A 19,113-nucleotide genomic window follows, 5' to 3' on the forward strand; every position below is an offset into this window, starting at 1 on the left:
CTTACAAGCATTTTCCATGGCATGAAATACTGATTGTTGAAAATGTTAATTTGATTGTATGATGTACCATTATTTGAGTCCCTTTGATAGCTCTGCTGGTGGAGTGGAGGACTATAGAATTTTTTCCACATGCACATCAGATAGTGCACTAATCTCTAGGATTTATGAAGAACTAAAAAATCTTAACACCAAAAAAACCAAATAACCCAGTCAATAAATGGGCCAATGAACAGACACTTCTCAGAAGATGATATACAATCAATCAACAAATATATGAAAAAATGTTCAACATCTGTAGCAATTAGAGAAATGCAAATCAAAACTAAGATTTCATCTCACTCCAGTCATAATGGCAGCTATTAACAATACAAACAACAATAAGTGTTGTCGAGGATGTGGAAAAAAAGGAACACTCATACATTGCTTATGGGACTGCAAATTGGTACAGCCAATATGGAAGCTATATGGAAAATCCTTGGAAAACTGGGAATGGAACCACCATTTGACCCAGCTAACCCACTCCTTGGCTTATACCCAAAGGGCTTAAAAACGGCATGCTACAGAAGCTGAGGCTGTAGCTCAGTGGTAAAGTGCTTGCCTTGCATGTGTGAGGCACTGGGTTCATTCCCCAGCACCACATAAAAATAAATTAAGATACTGTGTGTTCATCTACAATGAAATAAATATTAAAAAAAAACAAACAAACAGCATACTACAGGGACCCAGCCACATCAATGTTTATAGCAGCACAATTCACAATAGCTAAACTGTGGAACCAACCTAGATGCCCTTCAGTAGATTAATGGATAAAGAAAATGTCGCATATATACACAATGGAATATTACTCAGCAAAAAAAGAGAACAAAATATGGCATTTGCAGGTAAATGATGAAGCTAGAGAATATAATGCTAAGTGATATTAGCCAATCCCAAAAAACCAAATGCCGAATGATTTCTCTGATTTAAGGATGCTGATCCATAATATGCTGTGGGGTGGGTGGGAGGATTAAATGAACTCTAGATAGGGCAAAGGGGAAAAGGGGAGGGATGGGAGAGGATGGAGGGGAAGGGAGGGGGGCATAGGGGTAGGAAAGATGGTGAAATGCGATGGTCAACATTACCCTAAGTACATGTAAGAAGACATGACTCTACTTTGTATGCAACCAGAGATAGGAAAAATTGTGCTCTATATGTGTAATATGAATTGTAATGCATTCTGTTGTCACATATAACAAATCAAAATTAAAAACAAAAAAGAATGAATGAGATTTAAACTGTGTGGGGTGGTTGGCACCTGGCGGAGAGGGACCATTACAACCATGTGCTTAGCATTTAAATGACAGCTTTACCATAGGGACTGACCACACCCCTTCACCACCCTCACCAACTCACTCACTGTCCTGGGGGATTTGTGGTATAAAAGGATAGATGAAATTTCCATTTGTTTTGACATTTTACTCCAGAATTAAATAACAAATAATATTTCTCATTCCAAGCAGAAATAGATTGGTACAGACTTTATTATCCAATCCCAGTGTTCGTGAAACCAAAGATTGTCTCATATTTGGTCTGGTAAACACATTTAATACACAGTTTGAGGCTTAGTATTTTAGGTCCTAAAAACAATCACCACTGTCCATCCTCTGGGCGCCAAATAGGAACGTTCCCAATAAACATGTTGTATTCTAAAATGTCTAATGGCAGTATTAGACGCCTGCCATTCGTCTTAATCATGTTTACCAGCTCAACCGAAGACTTTGGAATTGTGTCTGACTATGAGGCAATCGTTTTAATCAACTCCAGGCTTGCCTTTATACGAGCCATTTCTTTGCGAGATTTGAATACCAGCTAAACTGCTTGTGATTTTTTGAAACAAGGAAGTAACAGGCAAGCATGGGTCGGGGTGGGGCTGGAGGAGCAGTAGTATGTATTCTGCTAGGGTGAGAAAAGAAAGGAATCACCTCAGGGAAGATGATACATTTTTAAAGGAAGCATTTTAGAAACTTTGCAGGTTTTTGATCTTATGGGAAGTCCTCAGCTCCCTGTGTGAACTGAATGGAGTTCCCATCAGCAGGAGATAACTTTATTAGTATACCAGTGATTTATTATTTCAGTTTCTTATATGCCTATCTGCTTTTTACCCTTGACAAACCTAACTCTACTTGCAAATTCCTGTCCAGGTGGCCTCTGCTTTGTAAATCGGCTGGGGCCTTAGGGCCTAGGCCCTTATATCCCCAGTCCAAAGTGACCTTGCTGAGACCAGGGGTCTAGTGTACCTGATTGCATTTTCAGGGAAATAGCCAAATTTAGATTCTATTCATGATGATTCCTGAATTACCACTGAAAAGCTTGAAGGAGCTTTGATTGCCCACCCAAGCTTTATGAAATAATTGCCTAATCAGCTCCAATATTCCTAGGTGACCTCTTATTTTAGGGAAGGGGGTTACTGGGAATTGAACCCTGGGGTGCTTTACAACTGAGCTACATGCCCAAAGGGCGCCCCCCCCCCCATTTTTAAAATTTCAAGATGGTCTAAACTGCTCAGGCCTTGCTGAGTTGCTGATATTGGCCTCAAACTTGTGATTCTCTTGCCTGAGCTTCCTAAGACCCTAAGATTACAAATGTGTGTCACCATGATTGACTCCTAGGCAGTTTATCTGAGGTCATGGGATAAGCAAAGTTCAGTTGCTGCCCTTAAGACAGGCTCTTGGGGGCTGAGGTTTTGGCTCAGCGGTAGAGTGGTCGCTCGCCTAGCATGTGTGAGGCCCTGGGTTCAATCCTCAGCACCACATAAAAATAAATAAATTAAATAAAGGCATTGTGTCCAACTACAACTAAAACATAAATATAAAAAAAAAAAAAGAGAAAGAAAGAAAGGCTTTATGGAAGCCCTATTTTCCCCACAGTATATTCCTTTGTTTTCAGCCTCCCAAGATAATCGGCAGGAGGGGAGGTGGTACCAACAGAACTAAGTCACTTTTCTTTTGTTTTTCCATCATCCACTTTTCTTATCTCTTTCATTTTCCTTTGTCTTAGGCTATAGTTAATTAGGCATAGCTAAAAATAGCTACTTGGTGAAAATGAAAACTTGCACTAATCATTTTATACAGCTTCTACTTCAGATTGTCCTGACTCAACAAAATGCCATAGGAAGTTTATCTTTCTCCTAAAAGTTGCAAATATCTTGGTATCTGGTCTCTGATGGCTGCCAAGTTTAAATTTCATCCTTTTCGGGGCTCAAGTAAAGATAGACATGCTGATGTTCCACAAGTTTCCATTTGAATGTAATAGAATACGGATTTAGACAATAACATCTGAACCTCATTTTAAAAATGGAGCTCTTCCCAAACCACTTGGCTGTTGTGGGCCCTCAGCAGATGAAGTCTTGGTATTAGCCATTGCTAGGTTGGGCTTTCAGCTTTTACAGAACCCTTGCTTGGAAGACTCTCCTCTCCCCTGATGTGCATCACTGCCTTCCTGCTGTCTGCATGTCCTTCACAGTAGTGAGCTTCCATTAGCCTTCTTTTTTCTGTCATTGCCATAATTTAATGACCTAGTGGCGCCAGAGGTTCAAAGAAAGGGCAAAGGCTGACACTCGACTCCAAAGGTAGGATAGTATAGCAGGGCACTGAAATTAATAGTTGATAAGCTCTTAAGTATTCTCATGGTGTTCTCCTTGAGCATTCTCCTGGCTATTGCTTTTTGGTACCCCTCCTCCCCTCAAGTTTACCTACTCATGAATAGAACTTTCTGTTTTTGAATCACATTCTTGACCAATTCACTGTTGTTAGAAAGTGTATTTTAAAAACAAACAGTTTTAGTGTATTCAGTGTCTTGGGTTCTCATACTTTCCCCACCCAAACAAAACCAATTCTTTCGTGTTTCTTCAGAGCAGTTCACAGACCATCTGCAGGGGTTGTTAGTGACTGGAGCTATTCTTGACAGGCTTGGGAAGTTTTGTCTGTTCTGCTCATAAGTGGACTCACTATTTCTTTATTTCCTGAGAGTCAGGAAAGCAAGTTGGATACATTATTGTGTCATAATATTAGAGATTAGAAATTCTCTTAAGAGAACTCATCAGTTGGTGGACTGTAGAATTTGGGAAGCCCCCAGAAATTTCTGTTTTCAAGTATTAACTCATTTTTTTTTTTTTTGGTACTGGGTATTGAACTCAGGGGAATTCAACCATTGAGCCAGATCCCCAGCCCTATTTTGTATTTTATTTAGAGACAGGATTTCACTGAGTTGCTTAGCCCCTAGTTTTTGCTGAAGCTGGTTTTGAACTTGTGATCCTCTTGCCTCAGACTCAGCTGCTGGGATTATAGGCATGTACCACTGGCCTGGCGCCGTAGACTCAGTTTTTTTTTTTTTTTTTTATTTTTTTTTATTGACAATGGAGGGGTGGTCAGAAGCTCATCTGTGTTCAAATTAGAACAAAGTGAACTGCCCCATGCGGACTATACCTCACTGCTTCCTTGCCACTTCAGTGTACTGTTTGATAGGACCTATCTCTAATTCTCAGTCTGCATGCTAACACCAAAGCTCTTTTGAAGAATTATATAAAATCCTGTATGTGTCCTATGGACATATATTTAATATATATTTACACACATCCAGAAGAAACTGTTAGTCCATGTTGAGGGTAAAGTTGCTAAAAAAAAGTCTGTGTGGATCTTTGGCTCTAGAAATATTTTGTTTAAAAGGATCAGGACTACAATGTTATACTTAACTATTGCAAGTAGATTTTAGGTCCTCAGAGTAGAAATAATCTCATCTCCTTATACCTCCTGCTGAATGTTCCAGTAATGCCTCCCACTTCCCATCAGCTGTGATCAGGCTCATGGGTGGGTAGTAAAATAAAATCAGACACACATGTAATTAAAGTCAATGAATTCTTCATTGCCAGCTATAAACTTACCAAGTGCTCATAGCTTCTTGGTCCTCATTAATATGCAGAAAGAGCTAAATTATTTGTTTGGGCAAAACAAGCCAATGCTAATCTTGAAGTGAAACAATTTTTTTTTTCCCCTGAACAGGTTTTGTGGCTCATGAGTTTATTTTGGACACAAGACCCTTCAAAAAGTCAGCAAATATTGATGCTGTGGATGTGGCCAAGAGGCTTCAAGATTATGGTAAGTGGACTTAGGCTAAGTAGCTTCTGACATTCATGCAGATGTCCCTTCTGGCTATAGACCAGTTCCTCAAAGCACAAATGGAATGTTCAGGCACCACAGTATCCTTATTCATGGGATAAATGGGGAGTTTAGGGTTATTGGCAACCTTTAATAATGAAAAAATTTTCTTCTATTCCTACACTCCTGCCCTTTGAAAGACATTAAAACATGCCTCTTGGATGCATCAGAGCCAAGAAAGGGAGTCATGATAGTTAGATTTTCAAATCCCAAAGAAAAGGATTATTGTTTCTCATAAATTCCTACTTCTCTCCCATTCCTATTAAATACGGGGTCCATGAAAAGGTAAGCTGGTGGAACAGGGAAGGGAGCAGAGCAGGTGACCTGTAGAAGTGTTAAGAGACACATAGTTCTGGAGTTACACAACCACTGTGGCCAAGGCATAGCCGTTGCAGCTGCTTCTGGAAATGAAGAAATAGGTGATATGCTTTTCACAAAAACTCAGCTTTCTCCAAAGTATTTTGAGAAGCATGGATCCCTTATTCACCACATCCTCATTATAATTACATTTTCTTAGTGACACTATGAATAATATCAAGGATCCTTCAACCCACAGAAAGGCTAAGGTGGGGAGAACTTTGCCTTTGGAGGGATGTGGAGAGCTGTCTGAATTTTAATGTCTTGTTTTAAGAAGGAATGTGAAAATTTTAGTAGTTTTGCTATTACATGATAATAGGAGTCCTGCATGTATGATTAACTCCTCTCGAATAATATTATGTAGAATTACACTGATAATAAATGGAAAAACCAAAGAAAGCTGTTATCAATAAAATTAGCAACTGTATCTCCCATTACCTGATAGTAGAACTCTGTTCCTCTGATTCACTCACCTAGCCAGGGATTGAGTAATAGCCAGTTGAGATGAAGATTTTCAATTCTTGCATGCATTGTTTACATCCCACACCTAATTACACCACATCAACAGAGAAAAGTCTAAGAGAGAGGTAGCAACTGATGTCACAACTCACTGTGTCCAAGTCATATTTTCTCTCCCAACTTGGATACTATTTTGATGTTTGATAGAATTTCCATACTTGTCCAAAGCTCAGGTTCCTCAGCACTCAGCACATGTGTTAATAAATGAGAGTTGGGGGAAAAAAAAAAAGAGTTGGAGCTAGGTGCAGTGGCCAGGAGGCTGAGGCAGGAGGATCAAGAGTATGAAGCCAGCCTTAGCAAAGTGAGGTGTTAAGCAACTCAGTGAGACCCTGTCTCTAAATAAAATACAAAATAGGGCTGGGGATGTGGCTCAGTGGTCAAGTGCCGCTGAGTTCAATCCTTGGTATTGCCCTTTCCCACCAAAAAAAAAAAAAAAAAAAAAAAAATTGAGTTGGAAAATGAAAATAATAACACAGGTTATGATCTTAGCCATAAACACTGAATCTGGATTTAATCTATATATTTTACAAGTGCCCACTGTCTCTTTTCAGACAAGTTTGGGCTATACTGTCTTAGGCCAAACTAATTATCAGACTCATTTTCAGAATTTAAGATTCAGCTCCTACCCTGGACTTCCTGAACCAAGGTCTAGATCCAGAAATATCCTCCGAAAACATCTCTGACCGTTCCAGATATGGAGACCACTAAAAATGTTGGACTGAATTTGCTCACACAGTAAATTGAGGGTAGACTTCAATGAATCAGATTATTATTAAAAAATAAATAGTCCTTTACTAGCTGGGTGACACAAGTGTATGCATTTGTTAAAACTCATTAAAGGTACAGTTAAGATTGTGCATTTTATTGAAGATTTTCTCAAATGTGACTAAATATTGAATTCTAGTTAATGATATGCATATTGAAATATTAGAGAGCTAAGTATACTGATGATTGCAATGCATTAAAAATAAGCTGGATGAATGTGATAAAGCAAACATTAGAGAATCTAGGTGATAGGTATTTGGGTACTCACCTACAGTGCTTTCAAATTATCTGTATGTTTGAAAATTTTTATAATAAAATGTTGGGGACATAAATCTTTAAGGTATGCAGACATTACTATAACACTCCACATCATTAACGAATGCCAGAATTGGGGATCCACTGAACTCTGGGGCAAGATTAGTTGACAGGTGTTAATCAGCCTTGGAGTTACTCTTTGTCTTTTAAAAGTCTCACAGAGGGGCTGAGAATGTAGCTCAGTGGAGGGGTGCACAGGTAGCATGCACATGGCCCTGGGTTCCATTCCCCAGCACCACCCTCAAAATTTTTTATTATTTTTTTCCACAGAAAAATGCAAAAATGTTTGCTTTTGTTCAGGAAATCTTTTGTTAATATTTCTTATTGATTCATCTTATGTATAAAAACCTTTTGGAAACAGAAACACCTCATGCTGCATTCATGCTTTCCCTGTACGGACCAAGTCTCAGTTTCCTCACTTATAAAAATGGGGACAATATGTAACTTAAATTTGTATAGGCTATATTTTTATTTCTCTTAATTGTAAGTAAGGTATGATCATTGCAGAAAGGTGTTTTTTTTTTGGGGGGGGGAGGGGGATATGCACGTGTGTATGTGCATGCTGGGGATAATCCATGGCCTTGTGAATGCTCAGCACATGCTCTACTACAGAGCTATATCCACAGTCTCAAAGAGCCTAAAACACAAAATGAAACCTGGTGATAACCTCTGTTAACATTAGTATTTGTCTTTTTTGTTGTCATTTTACCAAAGTGGGGTAATAAGTAACTTCTTTTTTCCACACCTAATTTTGAAGTTTTACCCAATTTAACAAATATGAATTTATATATTTTTGAATGCTTTACAGTTATTGTATGGGTGTCCTGTAAAATTTATTTAGCCAATTCCTATTGCTGGAAATTAGCTTATATCCTAAGTTTTTCTTTGAATAACTGTGCTAAGATGAATTTCCATGTATATTTGTGTGTGTGTACCCATGTATATGTGAAGTATGTATGTGTATACATGTATAGATGCATGTATGTATGCACACATTTATTTGATGATTTCCTTTGGGTAAATTATAAGGGGAGGCCAAAGTAAGTGAGGCAAGTTCTTCTATCTCCCTTTTCAGGATTTCATGCCCCCACCATGTCCTGGCCTGTGGCAGGAACCCTCATGGTTGAGCCCACTGAGTCAGAAGACAAGGCAGAGCTGGACAGATTCTGTGATGCCATGATCAACATTCGGCAGGAAATTGCTGACATTGAAGAGGGCCGCATCGACCCTAGGGTCAATCCATTAAAGGTGCGTTAGCGCTGATACTTTATTCAGATGTCCCATAGAGTAGGAAATGGTGTCTGGACAGTCTGCTGGCAACTACTGAACTCTCATCTGAAGTTAGTCTTGCCTAGAATAAGATAATTCTTCTGAGAAGGTGTACTCCATTTCTTGAGCAAACTGATTCCTCGGATATAATGTTGGGGTGGGAGCTACATACCTACATGTACCCAACTGATTGCCAAAGGAGGCAGTGGATACTGAAGGACTTGAAGCATTCTTATCCTTCTAAGTCTCTCATGCATTGTAGTGAGATGATGGCATAAATCAGAAGTAAGTGCATAAATTCTAACTGTATAAACACAAATTCTTGTATTGGAACAGTGGCCTCTGAGAACATTTGATCTGCCCTGGATGTTTTACAGTGTATATGAGCCATACTGGAGAAAAGTTTGTTAGGCATTACCCTACCTCTTCTATAGCATGTTAATTTTATATCTGGTTAGGGTCTTAAGTTTTGGTTAGGTCCAGACATTGGGCTGGAGAACCATGAATGGAACATACCATGAAGGCTATGGTTGTGTCTCCGTGGCTCTAAGGTGGAAAACAAGGAACTAAGGCAAGTTGGCATGTAGGGGCCACTGCCTAAGAGAAGGCAGGCCCTTGCTAAATGTGAGGAATATATTTTTACTGTCATTTCTTTTTTCTCCCCAGATATTGATTTTTCCAGGATTTAGGCTATTTTTAAAAATGGCAATAGATATCTCAAAGAACATGATACTGAGTTACAGAAACAGAGAATGGTTCTCAAAGATTGATAAGTTTAAAAATGAGCCAAATTGTGCTATATGCTGTTTATTAATGTGTAGTCCATGTTAAAAACATGAGACTGATAAGCACTACATTCAGGACAGTGATTATCACTGACGAGGAGAGCAAGCAATGAGTTGCAGAGGGGAGTTACAGCTTTAACTATGTAATGTCTTAGTTTAAAAGGTGAAGCAAGTATGAAAAAAGTTCATGTCACCTTGCTGGGTGGGAGATATGCTTATTATTACCTACCCTTCTAATAATTGAAATATCTCATCAAAAAATTTCCTATCCCCCAAATTGAAAGACAACTTCTCTCTCTGGGCTTCCAGCAGAAGCTCGATGACTGTGGCGTAGAGCAGAAGGCAGTGCACTGCTGACTGTCATCCTTGTCTCTCTCAGATGTCTCCACACTCCTTGACCTGTGTCACATCCTCCCACTGGGATCGTCCATATTCCAGAGAGGTGGCAGCATTCCCACTTGTAAGTTCTCCGTGAAGCTGAATGTGGCAATTGCGTTGGTGTTTACTTTCCTAAGCCACATCTCCTGAAGGATCCCTTTCCTACAGCCTCATTAGAGAAACCCTATATGGCACACCTTGTGATAGGTGGGTCGTGATGAACACAGGGCAAAGGCCCTGGCTTTCAGTGCCTGAGGTCAGAAGCAGGACATTCACCACAGGTTTGGAACCCACAGTAACAGAGGTACAGGAAGAAAGCTGAATATTAGGGGATCTCTTGTTTTCTACTGCCATTCAACAAAAAGTGGACCCAAGTGCATTCTGTCTTCTTACAGATTTTATGAAGAAGGTACTCTGTAGTCTTTTGGGAGTGACATAGAGACAAGGCTCAAATGTTGGAATTTTTTTTTTTTTAATGCATTACCGGGGATTGAATCCAAGGGGCATCCTACCACTGAGCTACAGCCCCAGTCCCAGACAGGTTTTTGCTATGTTCTGAGGCTGGCTTGCTAATCTCTTGCCTCAGCCTCAAGTTGTGGGATTACAGGATATACCACTACTAAGGCAAAAGTTGAAGTTTTTGGAGGGGTACTGGGGATTGAACCTAGAGAGCAACATACCAGCCCTTTTTATGTTGTATTTTGAGGTGGGGCCTCCCTAAGTTGCATAGGGCCTTGCTAAGTTGTTGAGGCTGACCTTGAACTTGTGATCCTCCTGCCTTAGCCTCCTGAGTTCCTGGGATTATAGGTGTGCACCACTGCACTGGATGTTTGTTGTTGTTGTTGTTTTTGACAGAATAGCTTTTAGTACTTGTTGGGCTAATGGTATTTTGGGCTGTGGGAATATCTTTGCACCTTCCTTTTCCCCAAGAACATATGCTCACAATATCCTCTAGTATTTTCATCTTTTGTCCTTTCCAGCCCTTTGTGAAACCAGAGAACAAATTCTGGCCAACCATTGCCCGGATTGATGACATATATGGAGATCAGCATCTGGTCTGTACCTGCCCACCCATGGAAGTTTATGAGTCCCCATTTTCTGAACAGAAGAGAGCTTCTTCTTAATATTCTCTCCCTGCTACCAAGTTGATGTCTCTCCCTGGAGCATTTGATAAGCAATAAATATTTCATCTCCCACCCAGGCTCAAGTAAGGGTTTTATGTACTTTATATTTTTGTAATCTCTCTCAAGGTTAATGTAAATACAGTTAGCATAGTGAGTGGCAGCTGACTGTTGGAAGTCTGGTTTTTTTGCTTCAATATTCTGTATCCAGTTGATTGGAAGCCATTTATTTTTTTTGCATAGAAAAATTTGAGTGTGCTAGGAACTTTTTCAATGTGGCAAATTTGCAGAAGTTAGAGGCTTTACTGGAAATTCAATAGTCACATTTTTGTTCCAAATAAGTCCTCATGGACTATGCCATCTGTGGGAAATCCCAGGGCAAATGTTTACATTTTATATCCACTGAAGAACTTTTTTCCTGACTAATTTGCCTAATCTGTAATAGCATTTAAGTGTGTTCATTTTCTGTGTGGGTTTTTTTTTATCTGCATTTATTAGTATTCTAATAAACAATTCAATTTGAAGAATGCCCTCCATTTTATAATTTTACCCCATCACACTGCAGATTCAGGGGGAACTGAAGTGTAACAAGAGTACTCAACCCAACAGCCATAGATAGTTATATTATCTGTTTTGCCTTTGGCTGAAGAAACCTTGCTTGTCCTGATCACCATTGAAGGTTACTTTGGCCCTTTAGAATTGTGTTGGGATGCATGTAACTAAAACTCAAGTACAGAATTTCAATTTAAATTTTTAAGTCCAGAGCTAACCAGCCAAGGGCTGATGCTCTGTCAGTCTTGCTGTTCTGCCTGCACATCCAGGTATCACATAGCCCTTTAAGATAGGAATGAGGGGAAAGAGCAAAAGGCACATTCTATCGAAGTTTTGTCTCTTTTGAAGTGCTTTTCAAGAAGTTCCATCTAGGAACTCCTTACTTTTAACCGGCCAGCATTGTTTCAGATCACCACTCCTAACTACAAGGGAGTAAGGGGAGGTCTTTTACCTGGGCACCCTACTACCACAGACAAAATCAGCAGTTTGTGAAAGGAAAGGGGAATAGGTTTTGGGTAGGCAACTAGCATGCCTGCCATGACTTTCTCCCCCCAAAAGCAAATATTTGAGATGCTCTTGATAATTATCAAGTACTTGCTCTAACACTGATTTCTTGGTTCCTCCTCTGGTTACTCCAACAATTACTCAGTATCACTAATGATCTGGACAAAAGGTCTGAGTGCCCTATTGAATTCTCTCCAAGTAGGCCACACTTAAAAAGTTTGTAAAACAATGTTAGCCTAACAAAGTAGTCAAGAAACAGTAGGTTCCATGGTTTCTTTTTTATATGGTAATTAATATTTAATTACATCTTAGTTATAATTCTAGGTGAAGTGTTTGAAATATCTCATTTGAAAACTTTTCCACTTTTACCTAAGGGAGGTATGGAGAGATGTTCTTGGACATAAGCTGGTGTGGCCTAGGCTGACCAGCTCTAGCGCTTGTCAGCCCAAACAGGATATGACACTGTTATGGTGACTGCAAACTTGGAACCTTTGCCCTTCCTGAGCTGGAAACTGTTTTCTCAATACAGGTTAGCCATCAGGGCATGTAGCAGCCCCTTCTCAGGAAGTACCAGTAAATGAAAATGAATAATTGAAGCAAAGAGTGGTTCTTTTCTATTTTGTCAAAGTATTTGTAGTTGAGGGTCAAAGTTGTTTCCACAACTGGCCATCCAACTGGTCATGCCTCTAGAATGTATCAGAGGCAAATGCTGGTAGTTAAGAGTGTCAAAGTGAACCATATGTCCTTCATTATTAAATCACTCACATATTTACTTAATGGTTGTGCCACTCTTTCCCACCTCTGGGTCCTGGCTCATATGACATCTTCTACTTGGAGCACTCTCCTCAGCCACTTTTGCATGATTCCTGTTCACTTTGCATGTTTCAGCATGGAGGATCTGTTTGTTCATTACTGTAAATGTAGGAGGTATGATTAATGTTGAGCATATTTGTGGGTGTCAATGATTGATTTTCTTACTGTGGCATCTTTTTTCCCTTTCTTTCTCTTCAGACTTTTTTTTAAATATGCAGCACTGAGAATTGAACCCAGAGCTTCACATGTGCGATGCAAGCACTCTGCCACTGAGCCACAATCCCAACCCTTTTCTTCTGTTCATAATGTGTAATTCCCATCTGTTGGGGCACTGAGTACATCATCTTCCTCTCTCTTACTCCTTTAGTACTTCTGGTTCTAAATTTCCCGGCCATTATCATAGTTTGCCAAACGAGTTTCTCAACCTTCAGACATGTTGTACCTTTCACCTGAAGCTTTTCTCCACTTGCACTCCTTACCTCTCAAACATATAATCTCCTGGGGATAGGGATAATTTCCTAATTTTTTTTTAGATATATTTCTTCTTTCTTTTTTTTTAAACCTTTATTTTATTTATTTGTATGTGGTGCTAAGGATCGAACCCAGGGCCTCGCATGTGCTAGGCGAGCACTCTACCACTGAGCCTGACCCCAAGCCCCCTAATTTCCTAATTTTTAGAAGTTCTAATTCTGTCAGGTCACCCATACCAACATTTGTTTTAAAAAATGCAGTCAGTTTGGGATGGGTAGTCTCTGGTACCTAGAATTGACAAAGGTTTTTTACAAAAAAACAGTGCTATTCAATTATGGTTTAATAGACTTTTGATAGGCTAACCAGGTAACCAATCCCTTTTCTCTATATCATTGTTCCGATGGGGAATATTTATACAAATTCATACAAACAAGATCATTTCATTTTCCACCTGCATCAAGTCAAAGACCAAGACATACTTTCCTTTCTCTTACAAACTAACTTCTAAAATGCAAGTTGGAGGGCTGGGATTGTGGCTCAGTGGTAGAGCACTTGCCTAGCACACATGTGGCACTGGGTTCAATCCCCAGCACTACATTAAAAAAAAAAAAAAAAAAAAAAACTAAACAATCAAATAAAGGTTTTGTGTTCATCTACAACTAAAAATATTTTTTTAAAAATGTGAGTTGGAGGTTGTGTATAGTTTCTTTTGCATTCAATAGGATCTATGGGTTTGAAACAAAAAATTACATTTTTTTTTAACAGAAATGCATGAAGGGAAACAACTTCCTAGGTGCTCTAAGAGATCTAGGGCTTTCAAAAAACTGATGCAATAGTAACTTTACTGTGGTTTTGATCTGTTTGCTACATTGAAAAATATGTGTATACTTGGATACGGCATTTTAAATTTTTTTAAATGAAAGTGTTATTGAAGATCATTTGAAAAAACAAAGCAAAAAACTTGGTAGACTCAGAAAGTCTTAAGTGCTTTAAATAACAGCCAAAGTCATAAACTTCCAGAAAACAGGATGGAATCCAAAGGCACTGGGATGAGGTCAGTCCATCTTAAAAAAAAAAAAAATGCAGACTTTCCCCCAATGCTGTTACCATTGAGAGCTTGATCCAAAACTGCTACTCACTACAGTAGACCAAGCAGCCAAAGAACTAGATGCAAGCATTCTTTCTTAAAGTCATAAGGAAGGAACAGAAAAAAGTTGACTTGTGTTCAAGATGTTTTGTCCAATATGAACCACCCACAATATTAAAGATCCCCCAAATTAAAAAAAAAAAAAAGTTTTTAGTGGTCAAAAGAAGCTGCTTCAGATACATTTCAAAAGACAATGAGAAAAATATTTCCATGGAAGGAGACAGTTGGTAAACAGATCTACCAATAACACATCAGTGAGTACAGAATGTGGTACCAACCATTTTGGAAGGTATAAGTGGAAGGCTAGCTGGCAATGCTATTTCTCTATTTTATCAAGATAGGCTTTAGCCTGTGATGGCATCAGCCAAAGAAGTACTGTCAATCTGAAGTTTAATGCTTCTGAGCATGAGGCAGTTATGGGAATTGCCAAAAAATTGAACAAAGGTCCCTAAACGGTTTCATTATTTCCCAGAAGTTAATTGCACTTAGGGATTATGGTTTGAAAATGAGAAGTGTCTAAAAGAAATTACAATAATGATTCTCAGGTATTTTTATATGCAGTTTAGTCAGATTGCACATTATTTTTCTTTGGAAGAGTATCCAACTTGTTTGTCAAATACTTTAGTGGAGAGTAATATCCCTGAGTTTAAATTCTAGACCCAAATTGGATTGCTTTGACTTAGGGCATAACCTCTTCCTTGCCTGTAGAATGGAGATAATGCCATTTACCTCGTAGGAGAGTATGAATGGTAAATTAAAAATATCAATTAACTTTTCTTTTTTAGAGACAGACTGAATGGATGTGGGGAATATTCATCTTTGCTCCTAAGACATAAACATACTGACAAAATATTCTTATTTAAAAACACAGGTTCTAAAGGAAGAAAAGGAAATTTTGAGGTGGCAGAATTGGAGAGAGAACCCACATAACTTTAAATGTGGCCTGCGGAGGTACCAGGACTAAATATTACCTTAGTAATCAGGAGGTTCAATGATTGAATGTTAGGGACTGAGACTGTAGTCATAGTGAATATGAAGGAGGAGAAATGGGCACATTTAGAATTGGGAAAGCCCTGTTCCAATAAAGGGACCAAAATATCCATATGCACTAACCAGGTTAATAGCAGAAAACAAATTTCCCATCTCAGGCCATGGGTTTAAACAAAGTCACACGGCAAGAAACTTGACTGCATGTGACTGAAGAAGTCAATTCATACCATCTGCATAATGAAAGAGTTATATTCAACAAAAACATAACATCTGGTTTAGTTTCAGGAAACTATGCAAGGCCCTAAAAGAAGCAAATTCTCCAAGGGAAGCATTTGTGTCCATAACCATGCAATAAACAAAACCCTATCTGAAGAAAATAAACTCACAGATACAATACATTAGTTCACAGATAAAGAAATTTTAAATTCAATGTTAAGCACCAATGAATGGCAGAACTCTTTTTTTTTTTTAAAGAGAGAGAGTGAGAATTTTTTTAATATTTATTTTTTAGTTTTCAGCGGACACAACATCTTTGTTTGTATGTGGTGCTGAGGATTGAACCTGGGCTGCACGCATGCCAGGCGAGCGCGCTACCGCTTGAGCCACGCTTGAGCCACATCCCCAGCCCCTGGCAGAACTCTTAAGAAGTTGGAAATGAGAAATATTAGGACTTTGAAATAAGTATGTTTAAGTGCTCAGAGATAATGGAAAGACTAACATTCACAAAAGAGATAAGAGTATGAAACAAGAACAGAAAAACTGGAGAACAATTTTCTCAAATGAGAAAATTTAATCAAAGAATGACTTGAAGGAATCGGCTAGAACACAGCATAGGGGGAATAATGAGGTGTGACATGTAATAGATGTTATGGAGGAAAGACTGAAAAAATTTCTAGCAGTTCTGGAAAGAAACTGAGAGAAGCAATATTTAAAAAAAAATTTCCAGGACTGAAGATGTATAGTTTCAATTTAAAAAAATGATGAGTTCTAAATGGAACACAATATTAAACACTTTCATTTCAGTGAAACCCAGAAGCTATTAGAAAACACATTCTTCAAAGAAATGACAAATTGACAACCATTTTTTTCAACAATACCTGCCAGAATACAAGACGCTAGCAATACGAATTGTAAACCCAACCAATTATTAAAAACCAATGTAAAATCTAAAGGCATTTTCAAACCTACAAAGAAAATTTCCTGTTCATAGAATGTCACCAAAAGGTATCAAGGTACAAAACATCTTAAAGTGCTCAATATGAAACAATAAATGAAGAAATAGACAAAACATTTTTATGTGGTGCTGAGGATTTAACCCAGTGCCTCACACATGCCACACAAGTGCGCTACCACTGGGCCATAACCCCAGCCTCTTGAGTTGACCTTTACATAGGGTGAGAGTTAGGGGTTAAATTTCATTCTTGTATATATGGATTTCTGTATTGCCAGCACCATTTTTAAAAAAGACTATCTTTTCTCCAGTAAATGTTTTTGGCACCTTTGCCTAGTATCAGATAACTGTATACATGTGGGTTTGTCTCTATCTTCTATTCCATTGGTTTTCATGCCAGTGCCATGCTGTTTTTGTTACTATAGCTCTGGAGTATAATTTTACTGCACAGCAAAGGAAACAATTGAAAAACATGAAGAAAGAGCCTACAGAATGGGAGAAAATCTTTGCCACCTGTTCCTCAAGGCATTAATTAAGAACTCAGAAAACTCAGCACTAAAAAAACCCAAATAACCCAATCAATAAATTGGCAAAAAAAAAAAAACTAAAGAGACACTTCTCAAAGGAAATACAAATGATCAACAAATATATGAAAAAATGTTCAACATCTCTAGCAATTAGGGAGATGCAAATTAAAACTACATTGATATTTCATCTCTAGTTAGAATGGCAGTTATCAAGAATATCAGTAACAAATGTTGGTAAGCATATAGGGGGAAAAAGTACACTTATATACTGATGGGACTGCAAATTAGTGCAACCATTCTGGGAAGCAGTATGAAGTTTCCTCTAAAAACAAGAAATGGAACCACCATATGGCTCAAACTATTGAGCCAACCTAGGTGCCCTTCAGATGAATTTATAAAGAAAATGTGCTGTATATATATATATATATAATGGAGTATTACTCAGCCATAAAGAATAATGACATGATAGCATTTGCTGGTAAATGGATGGAACTGGGGACTATCATTCTAAGTGAAAGAAACCAGTCTCTTGAAGTCAAAAGTCAGTTTAATATTTTCTCTGATATGTGGAATCTAATTCATAATAAGATGTGTCTAGGGGAGAGGGGCATTTAAAAAATAGAAGATCAGTGGAGGAAATAAGGGGATTGAAGGAGTGGGAAGATGATACAATAAGGAAAAGTGGAATTAATCTGACCTAATTTTCCTATGAACATAAATGAATATATTACAGTGAATCTCATGTATATCCACAAGACACTATATATATATTTTTTTGATATTTATTTTTTAGTTATTGGCGGACACAACATCTTTGTTTGTATGTGGTGCTGAGAATCGAACCCGGGCCTCACGCATGCCAGGCGAGCGCGCTACCGCTTGAGCCACATCCCCAGGCCCCACAAGACACTATATTAAAAAATAAGCCATAAATAGCAGATCAGTAGAGGGAAGGAAGAAGAAAGGGGAAGTACTGAGACTGAATTAGAACAAATTATATTCTGGATTTTTATAATTTTGTCAAAATGAACCTTAATGTTATATATATAATTAAAAAGAACCAATAAAAAGTAAAATAAAAAGTATTCACAGATGAATAAATCACTGAGATTAAAACTTATGTAAATTAAGTTCATAATTTAAAAATACTGGGTTTTAAAAAACATTCAAAATACTAAATATGGGAAATAATGTTTTAAGTGTAAAGAGATTAAATATACCTGTTAGAAGACTAAAGGGTAAAGCTGAATGAGCCAGTTCAGAATACATATAATGTCATTGGTATAAATTTTCATCGTAATAGTTAAATTGTTTATAGCTACCTGCACACATCCTTATCTATGTGTACATGCAAACAATAAGCTGAAAAGGCATCAATAAGGTCATGATATATGAATACATGACCAGTGCAACTCAACATCATGTTCAACCACGATAACAGGAACAATATCATAATGGTTTGTAGCCCATGTGTGTATATGTCAAAATACACCCTACTGTCATGTATATCTAAAACAAAAAATAGTTATGATAATTTCTAGAAGGGAATGGGAAGCATGACAAGCTCATCAACTTCACTTGTATTATTTTGTCCTTTTAAGAAATAAAGCATAAGGGCTGAGATGTATCCCAGTGACAGAGTACTTGCCTATCATATGCAAGGCCCTGGGTTAGATCTCTAGCACTACAAAAAAATAGAAGTTGCATAAGAAATTCAATGTTAACAATGATCAATACTTAACCCACTTGAATCTAATGTATGAAATATGATATGTCAAGAGCTTTGTAATGTTTTGAACAACCAATTAAAAAAAAGAAAAAAAAACCAAAAAACCCCCACAATGATCAATACTGTATAGGGTTTGTTATATGAATGTCATTTTCTATATTTTAAACACAAAAAAACAAACAGGCTTAGAACATGGCATAGATGTTACTTTTCTTTATCAGCTGAGCATTCCAAAGGAATGGGAAAAAGGTGACTTAGTAGGAAAAAGTCTATTTGATTATTCTCCCTATTCTAGGTAAATACCACGGAGGGGGGGGGGAATACCCATCCCCCTGATCACTGAGTCTGGCTGAGACTGTGGAGTAAGGCCCTGTAGACCATCCTTGTTCTATACTGAGTGACCAGCTGCAAAGTGGCAGCTCTCTACCAATCCTAACTATAGGTTGAAGGAGGAAAATGGAGAGAAAGGACCTTGAGAAAAGGATTCTTTAAATCTTTGTAGGGGGCT

General features: G+C 38.1%; 1 protein-coding gene across 1 annotated transcript in view; it reads left to right on the plus strand.

Annotated features, from left to right (window-relative positions):
- The window catches only part of GLDC (glycine decarboxylase), a 90,763-nt gene extending 79,993 nt beyond the window's left edge, over positions 1 to 10,770 (plus strand). Inside the window, exons 22-25 of the mRNA XM_081280203.1 lie at positions 5,037 to 5,132; positions 8,224 to 8,396; positions 9,582 to 9,662; positions 10,561 to 10,770. Of these exons, the coding sequence (XP_081136329.1) occupies positions 5,037 to 5,132; positions 8,224 to 8,396; positions 9,582 to 9,662; positions 10,561 to 10,704 (494 nt within the window). The 3' untranslated portion in view covers positions 10,705 to 10,770. The remainder of the gene's footprint in view (positions 1 to 5,036; positions 5,133 to 8,223; positions 8,397 to 9,581; positions 9,663 to 10,560) is intronic.
- Positions 10,771 to 19,113: the final 8,343 nt, after the last annotated feature.

This window comes from Spermophilus citellus (assembly GCF_964194105.1).
Source record: "Spermophilus citellus genome assembly, chromosome: 2".
Taxonomy (NCBI): domain Eukaryota; kingdom Metazoa; phylum Chordata; class Mammalia; order Rodentia; family Sciuridae; genus Spermophilus; species Spermophilus citellus.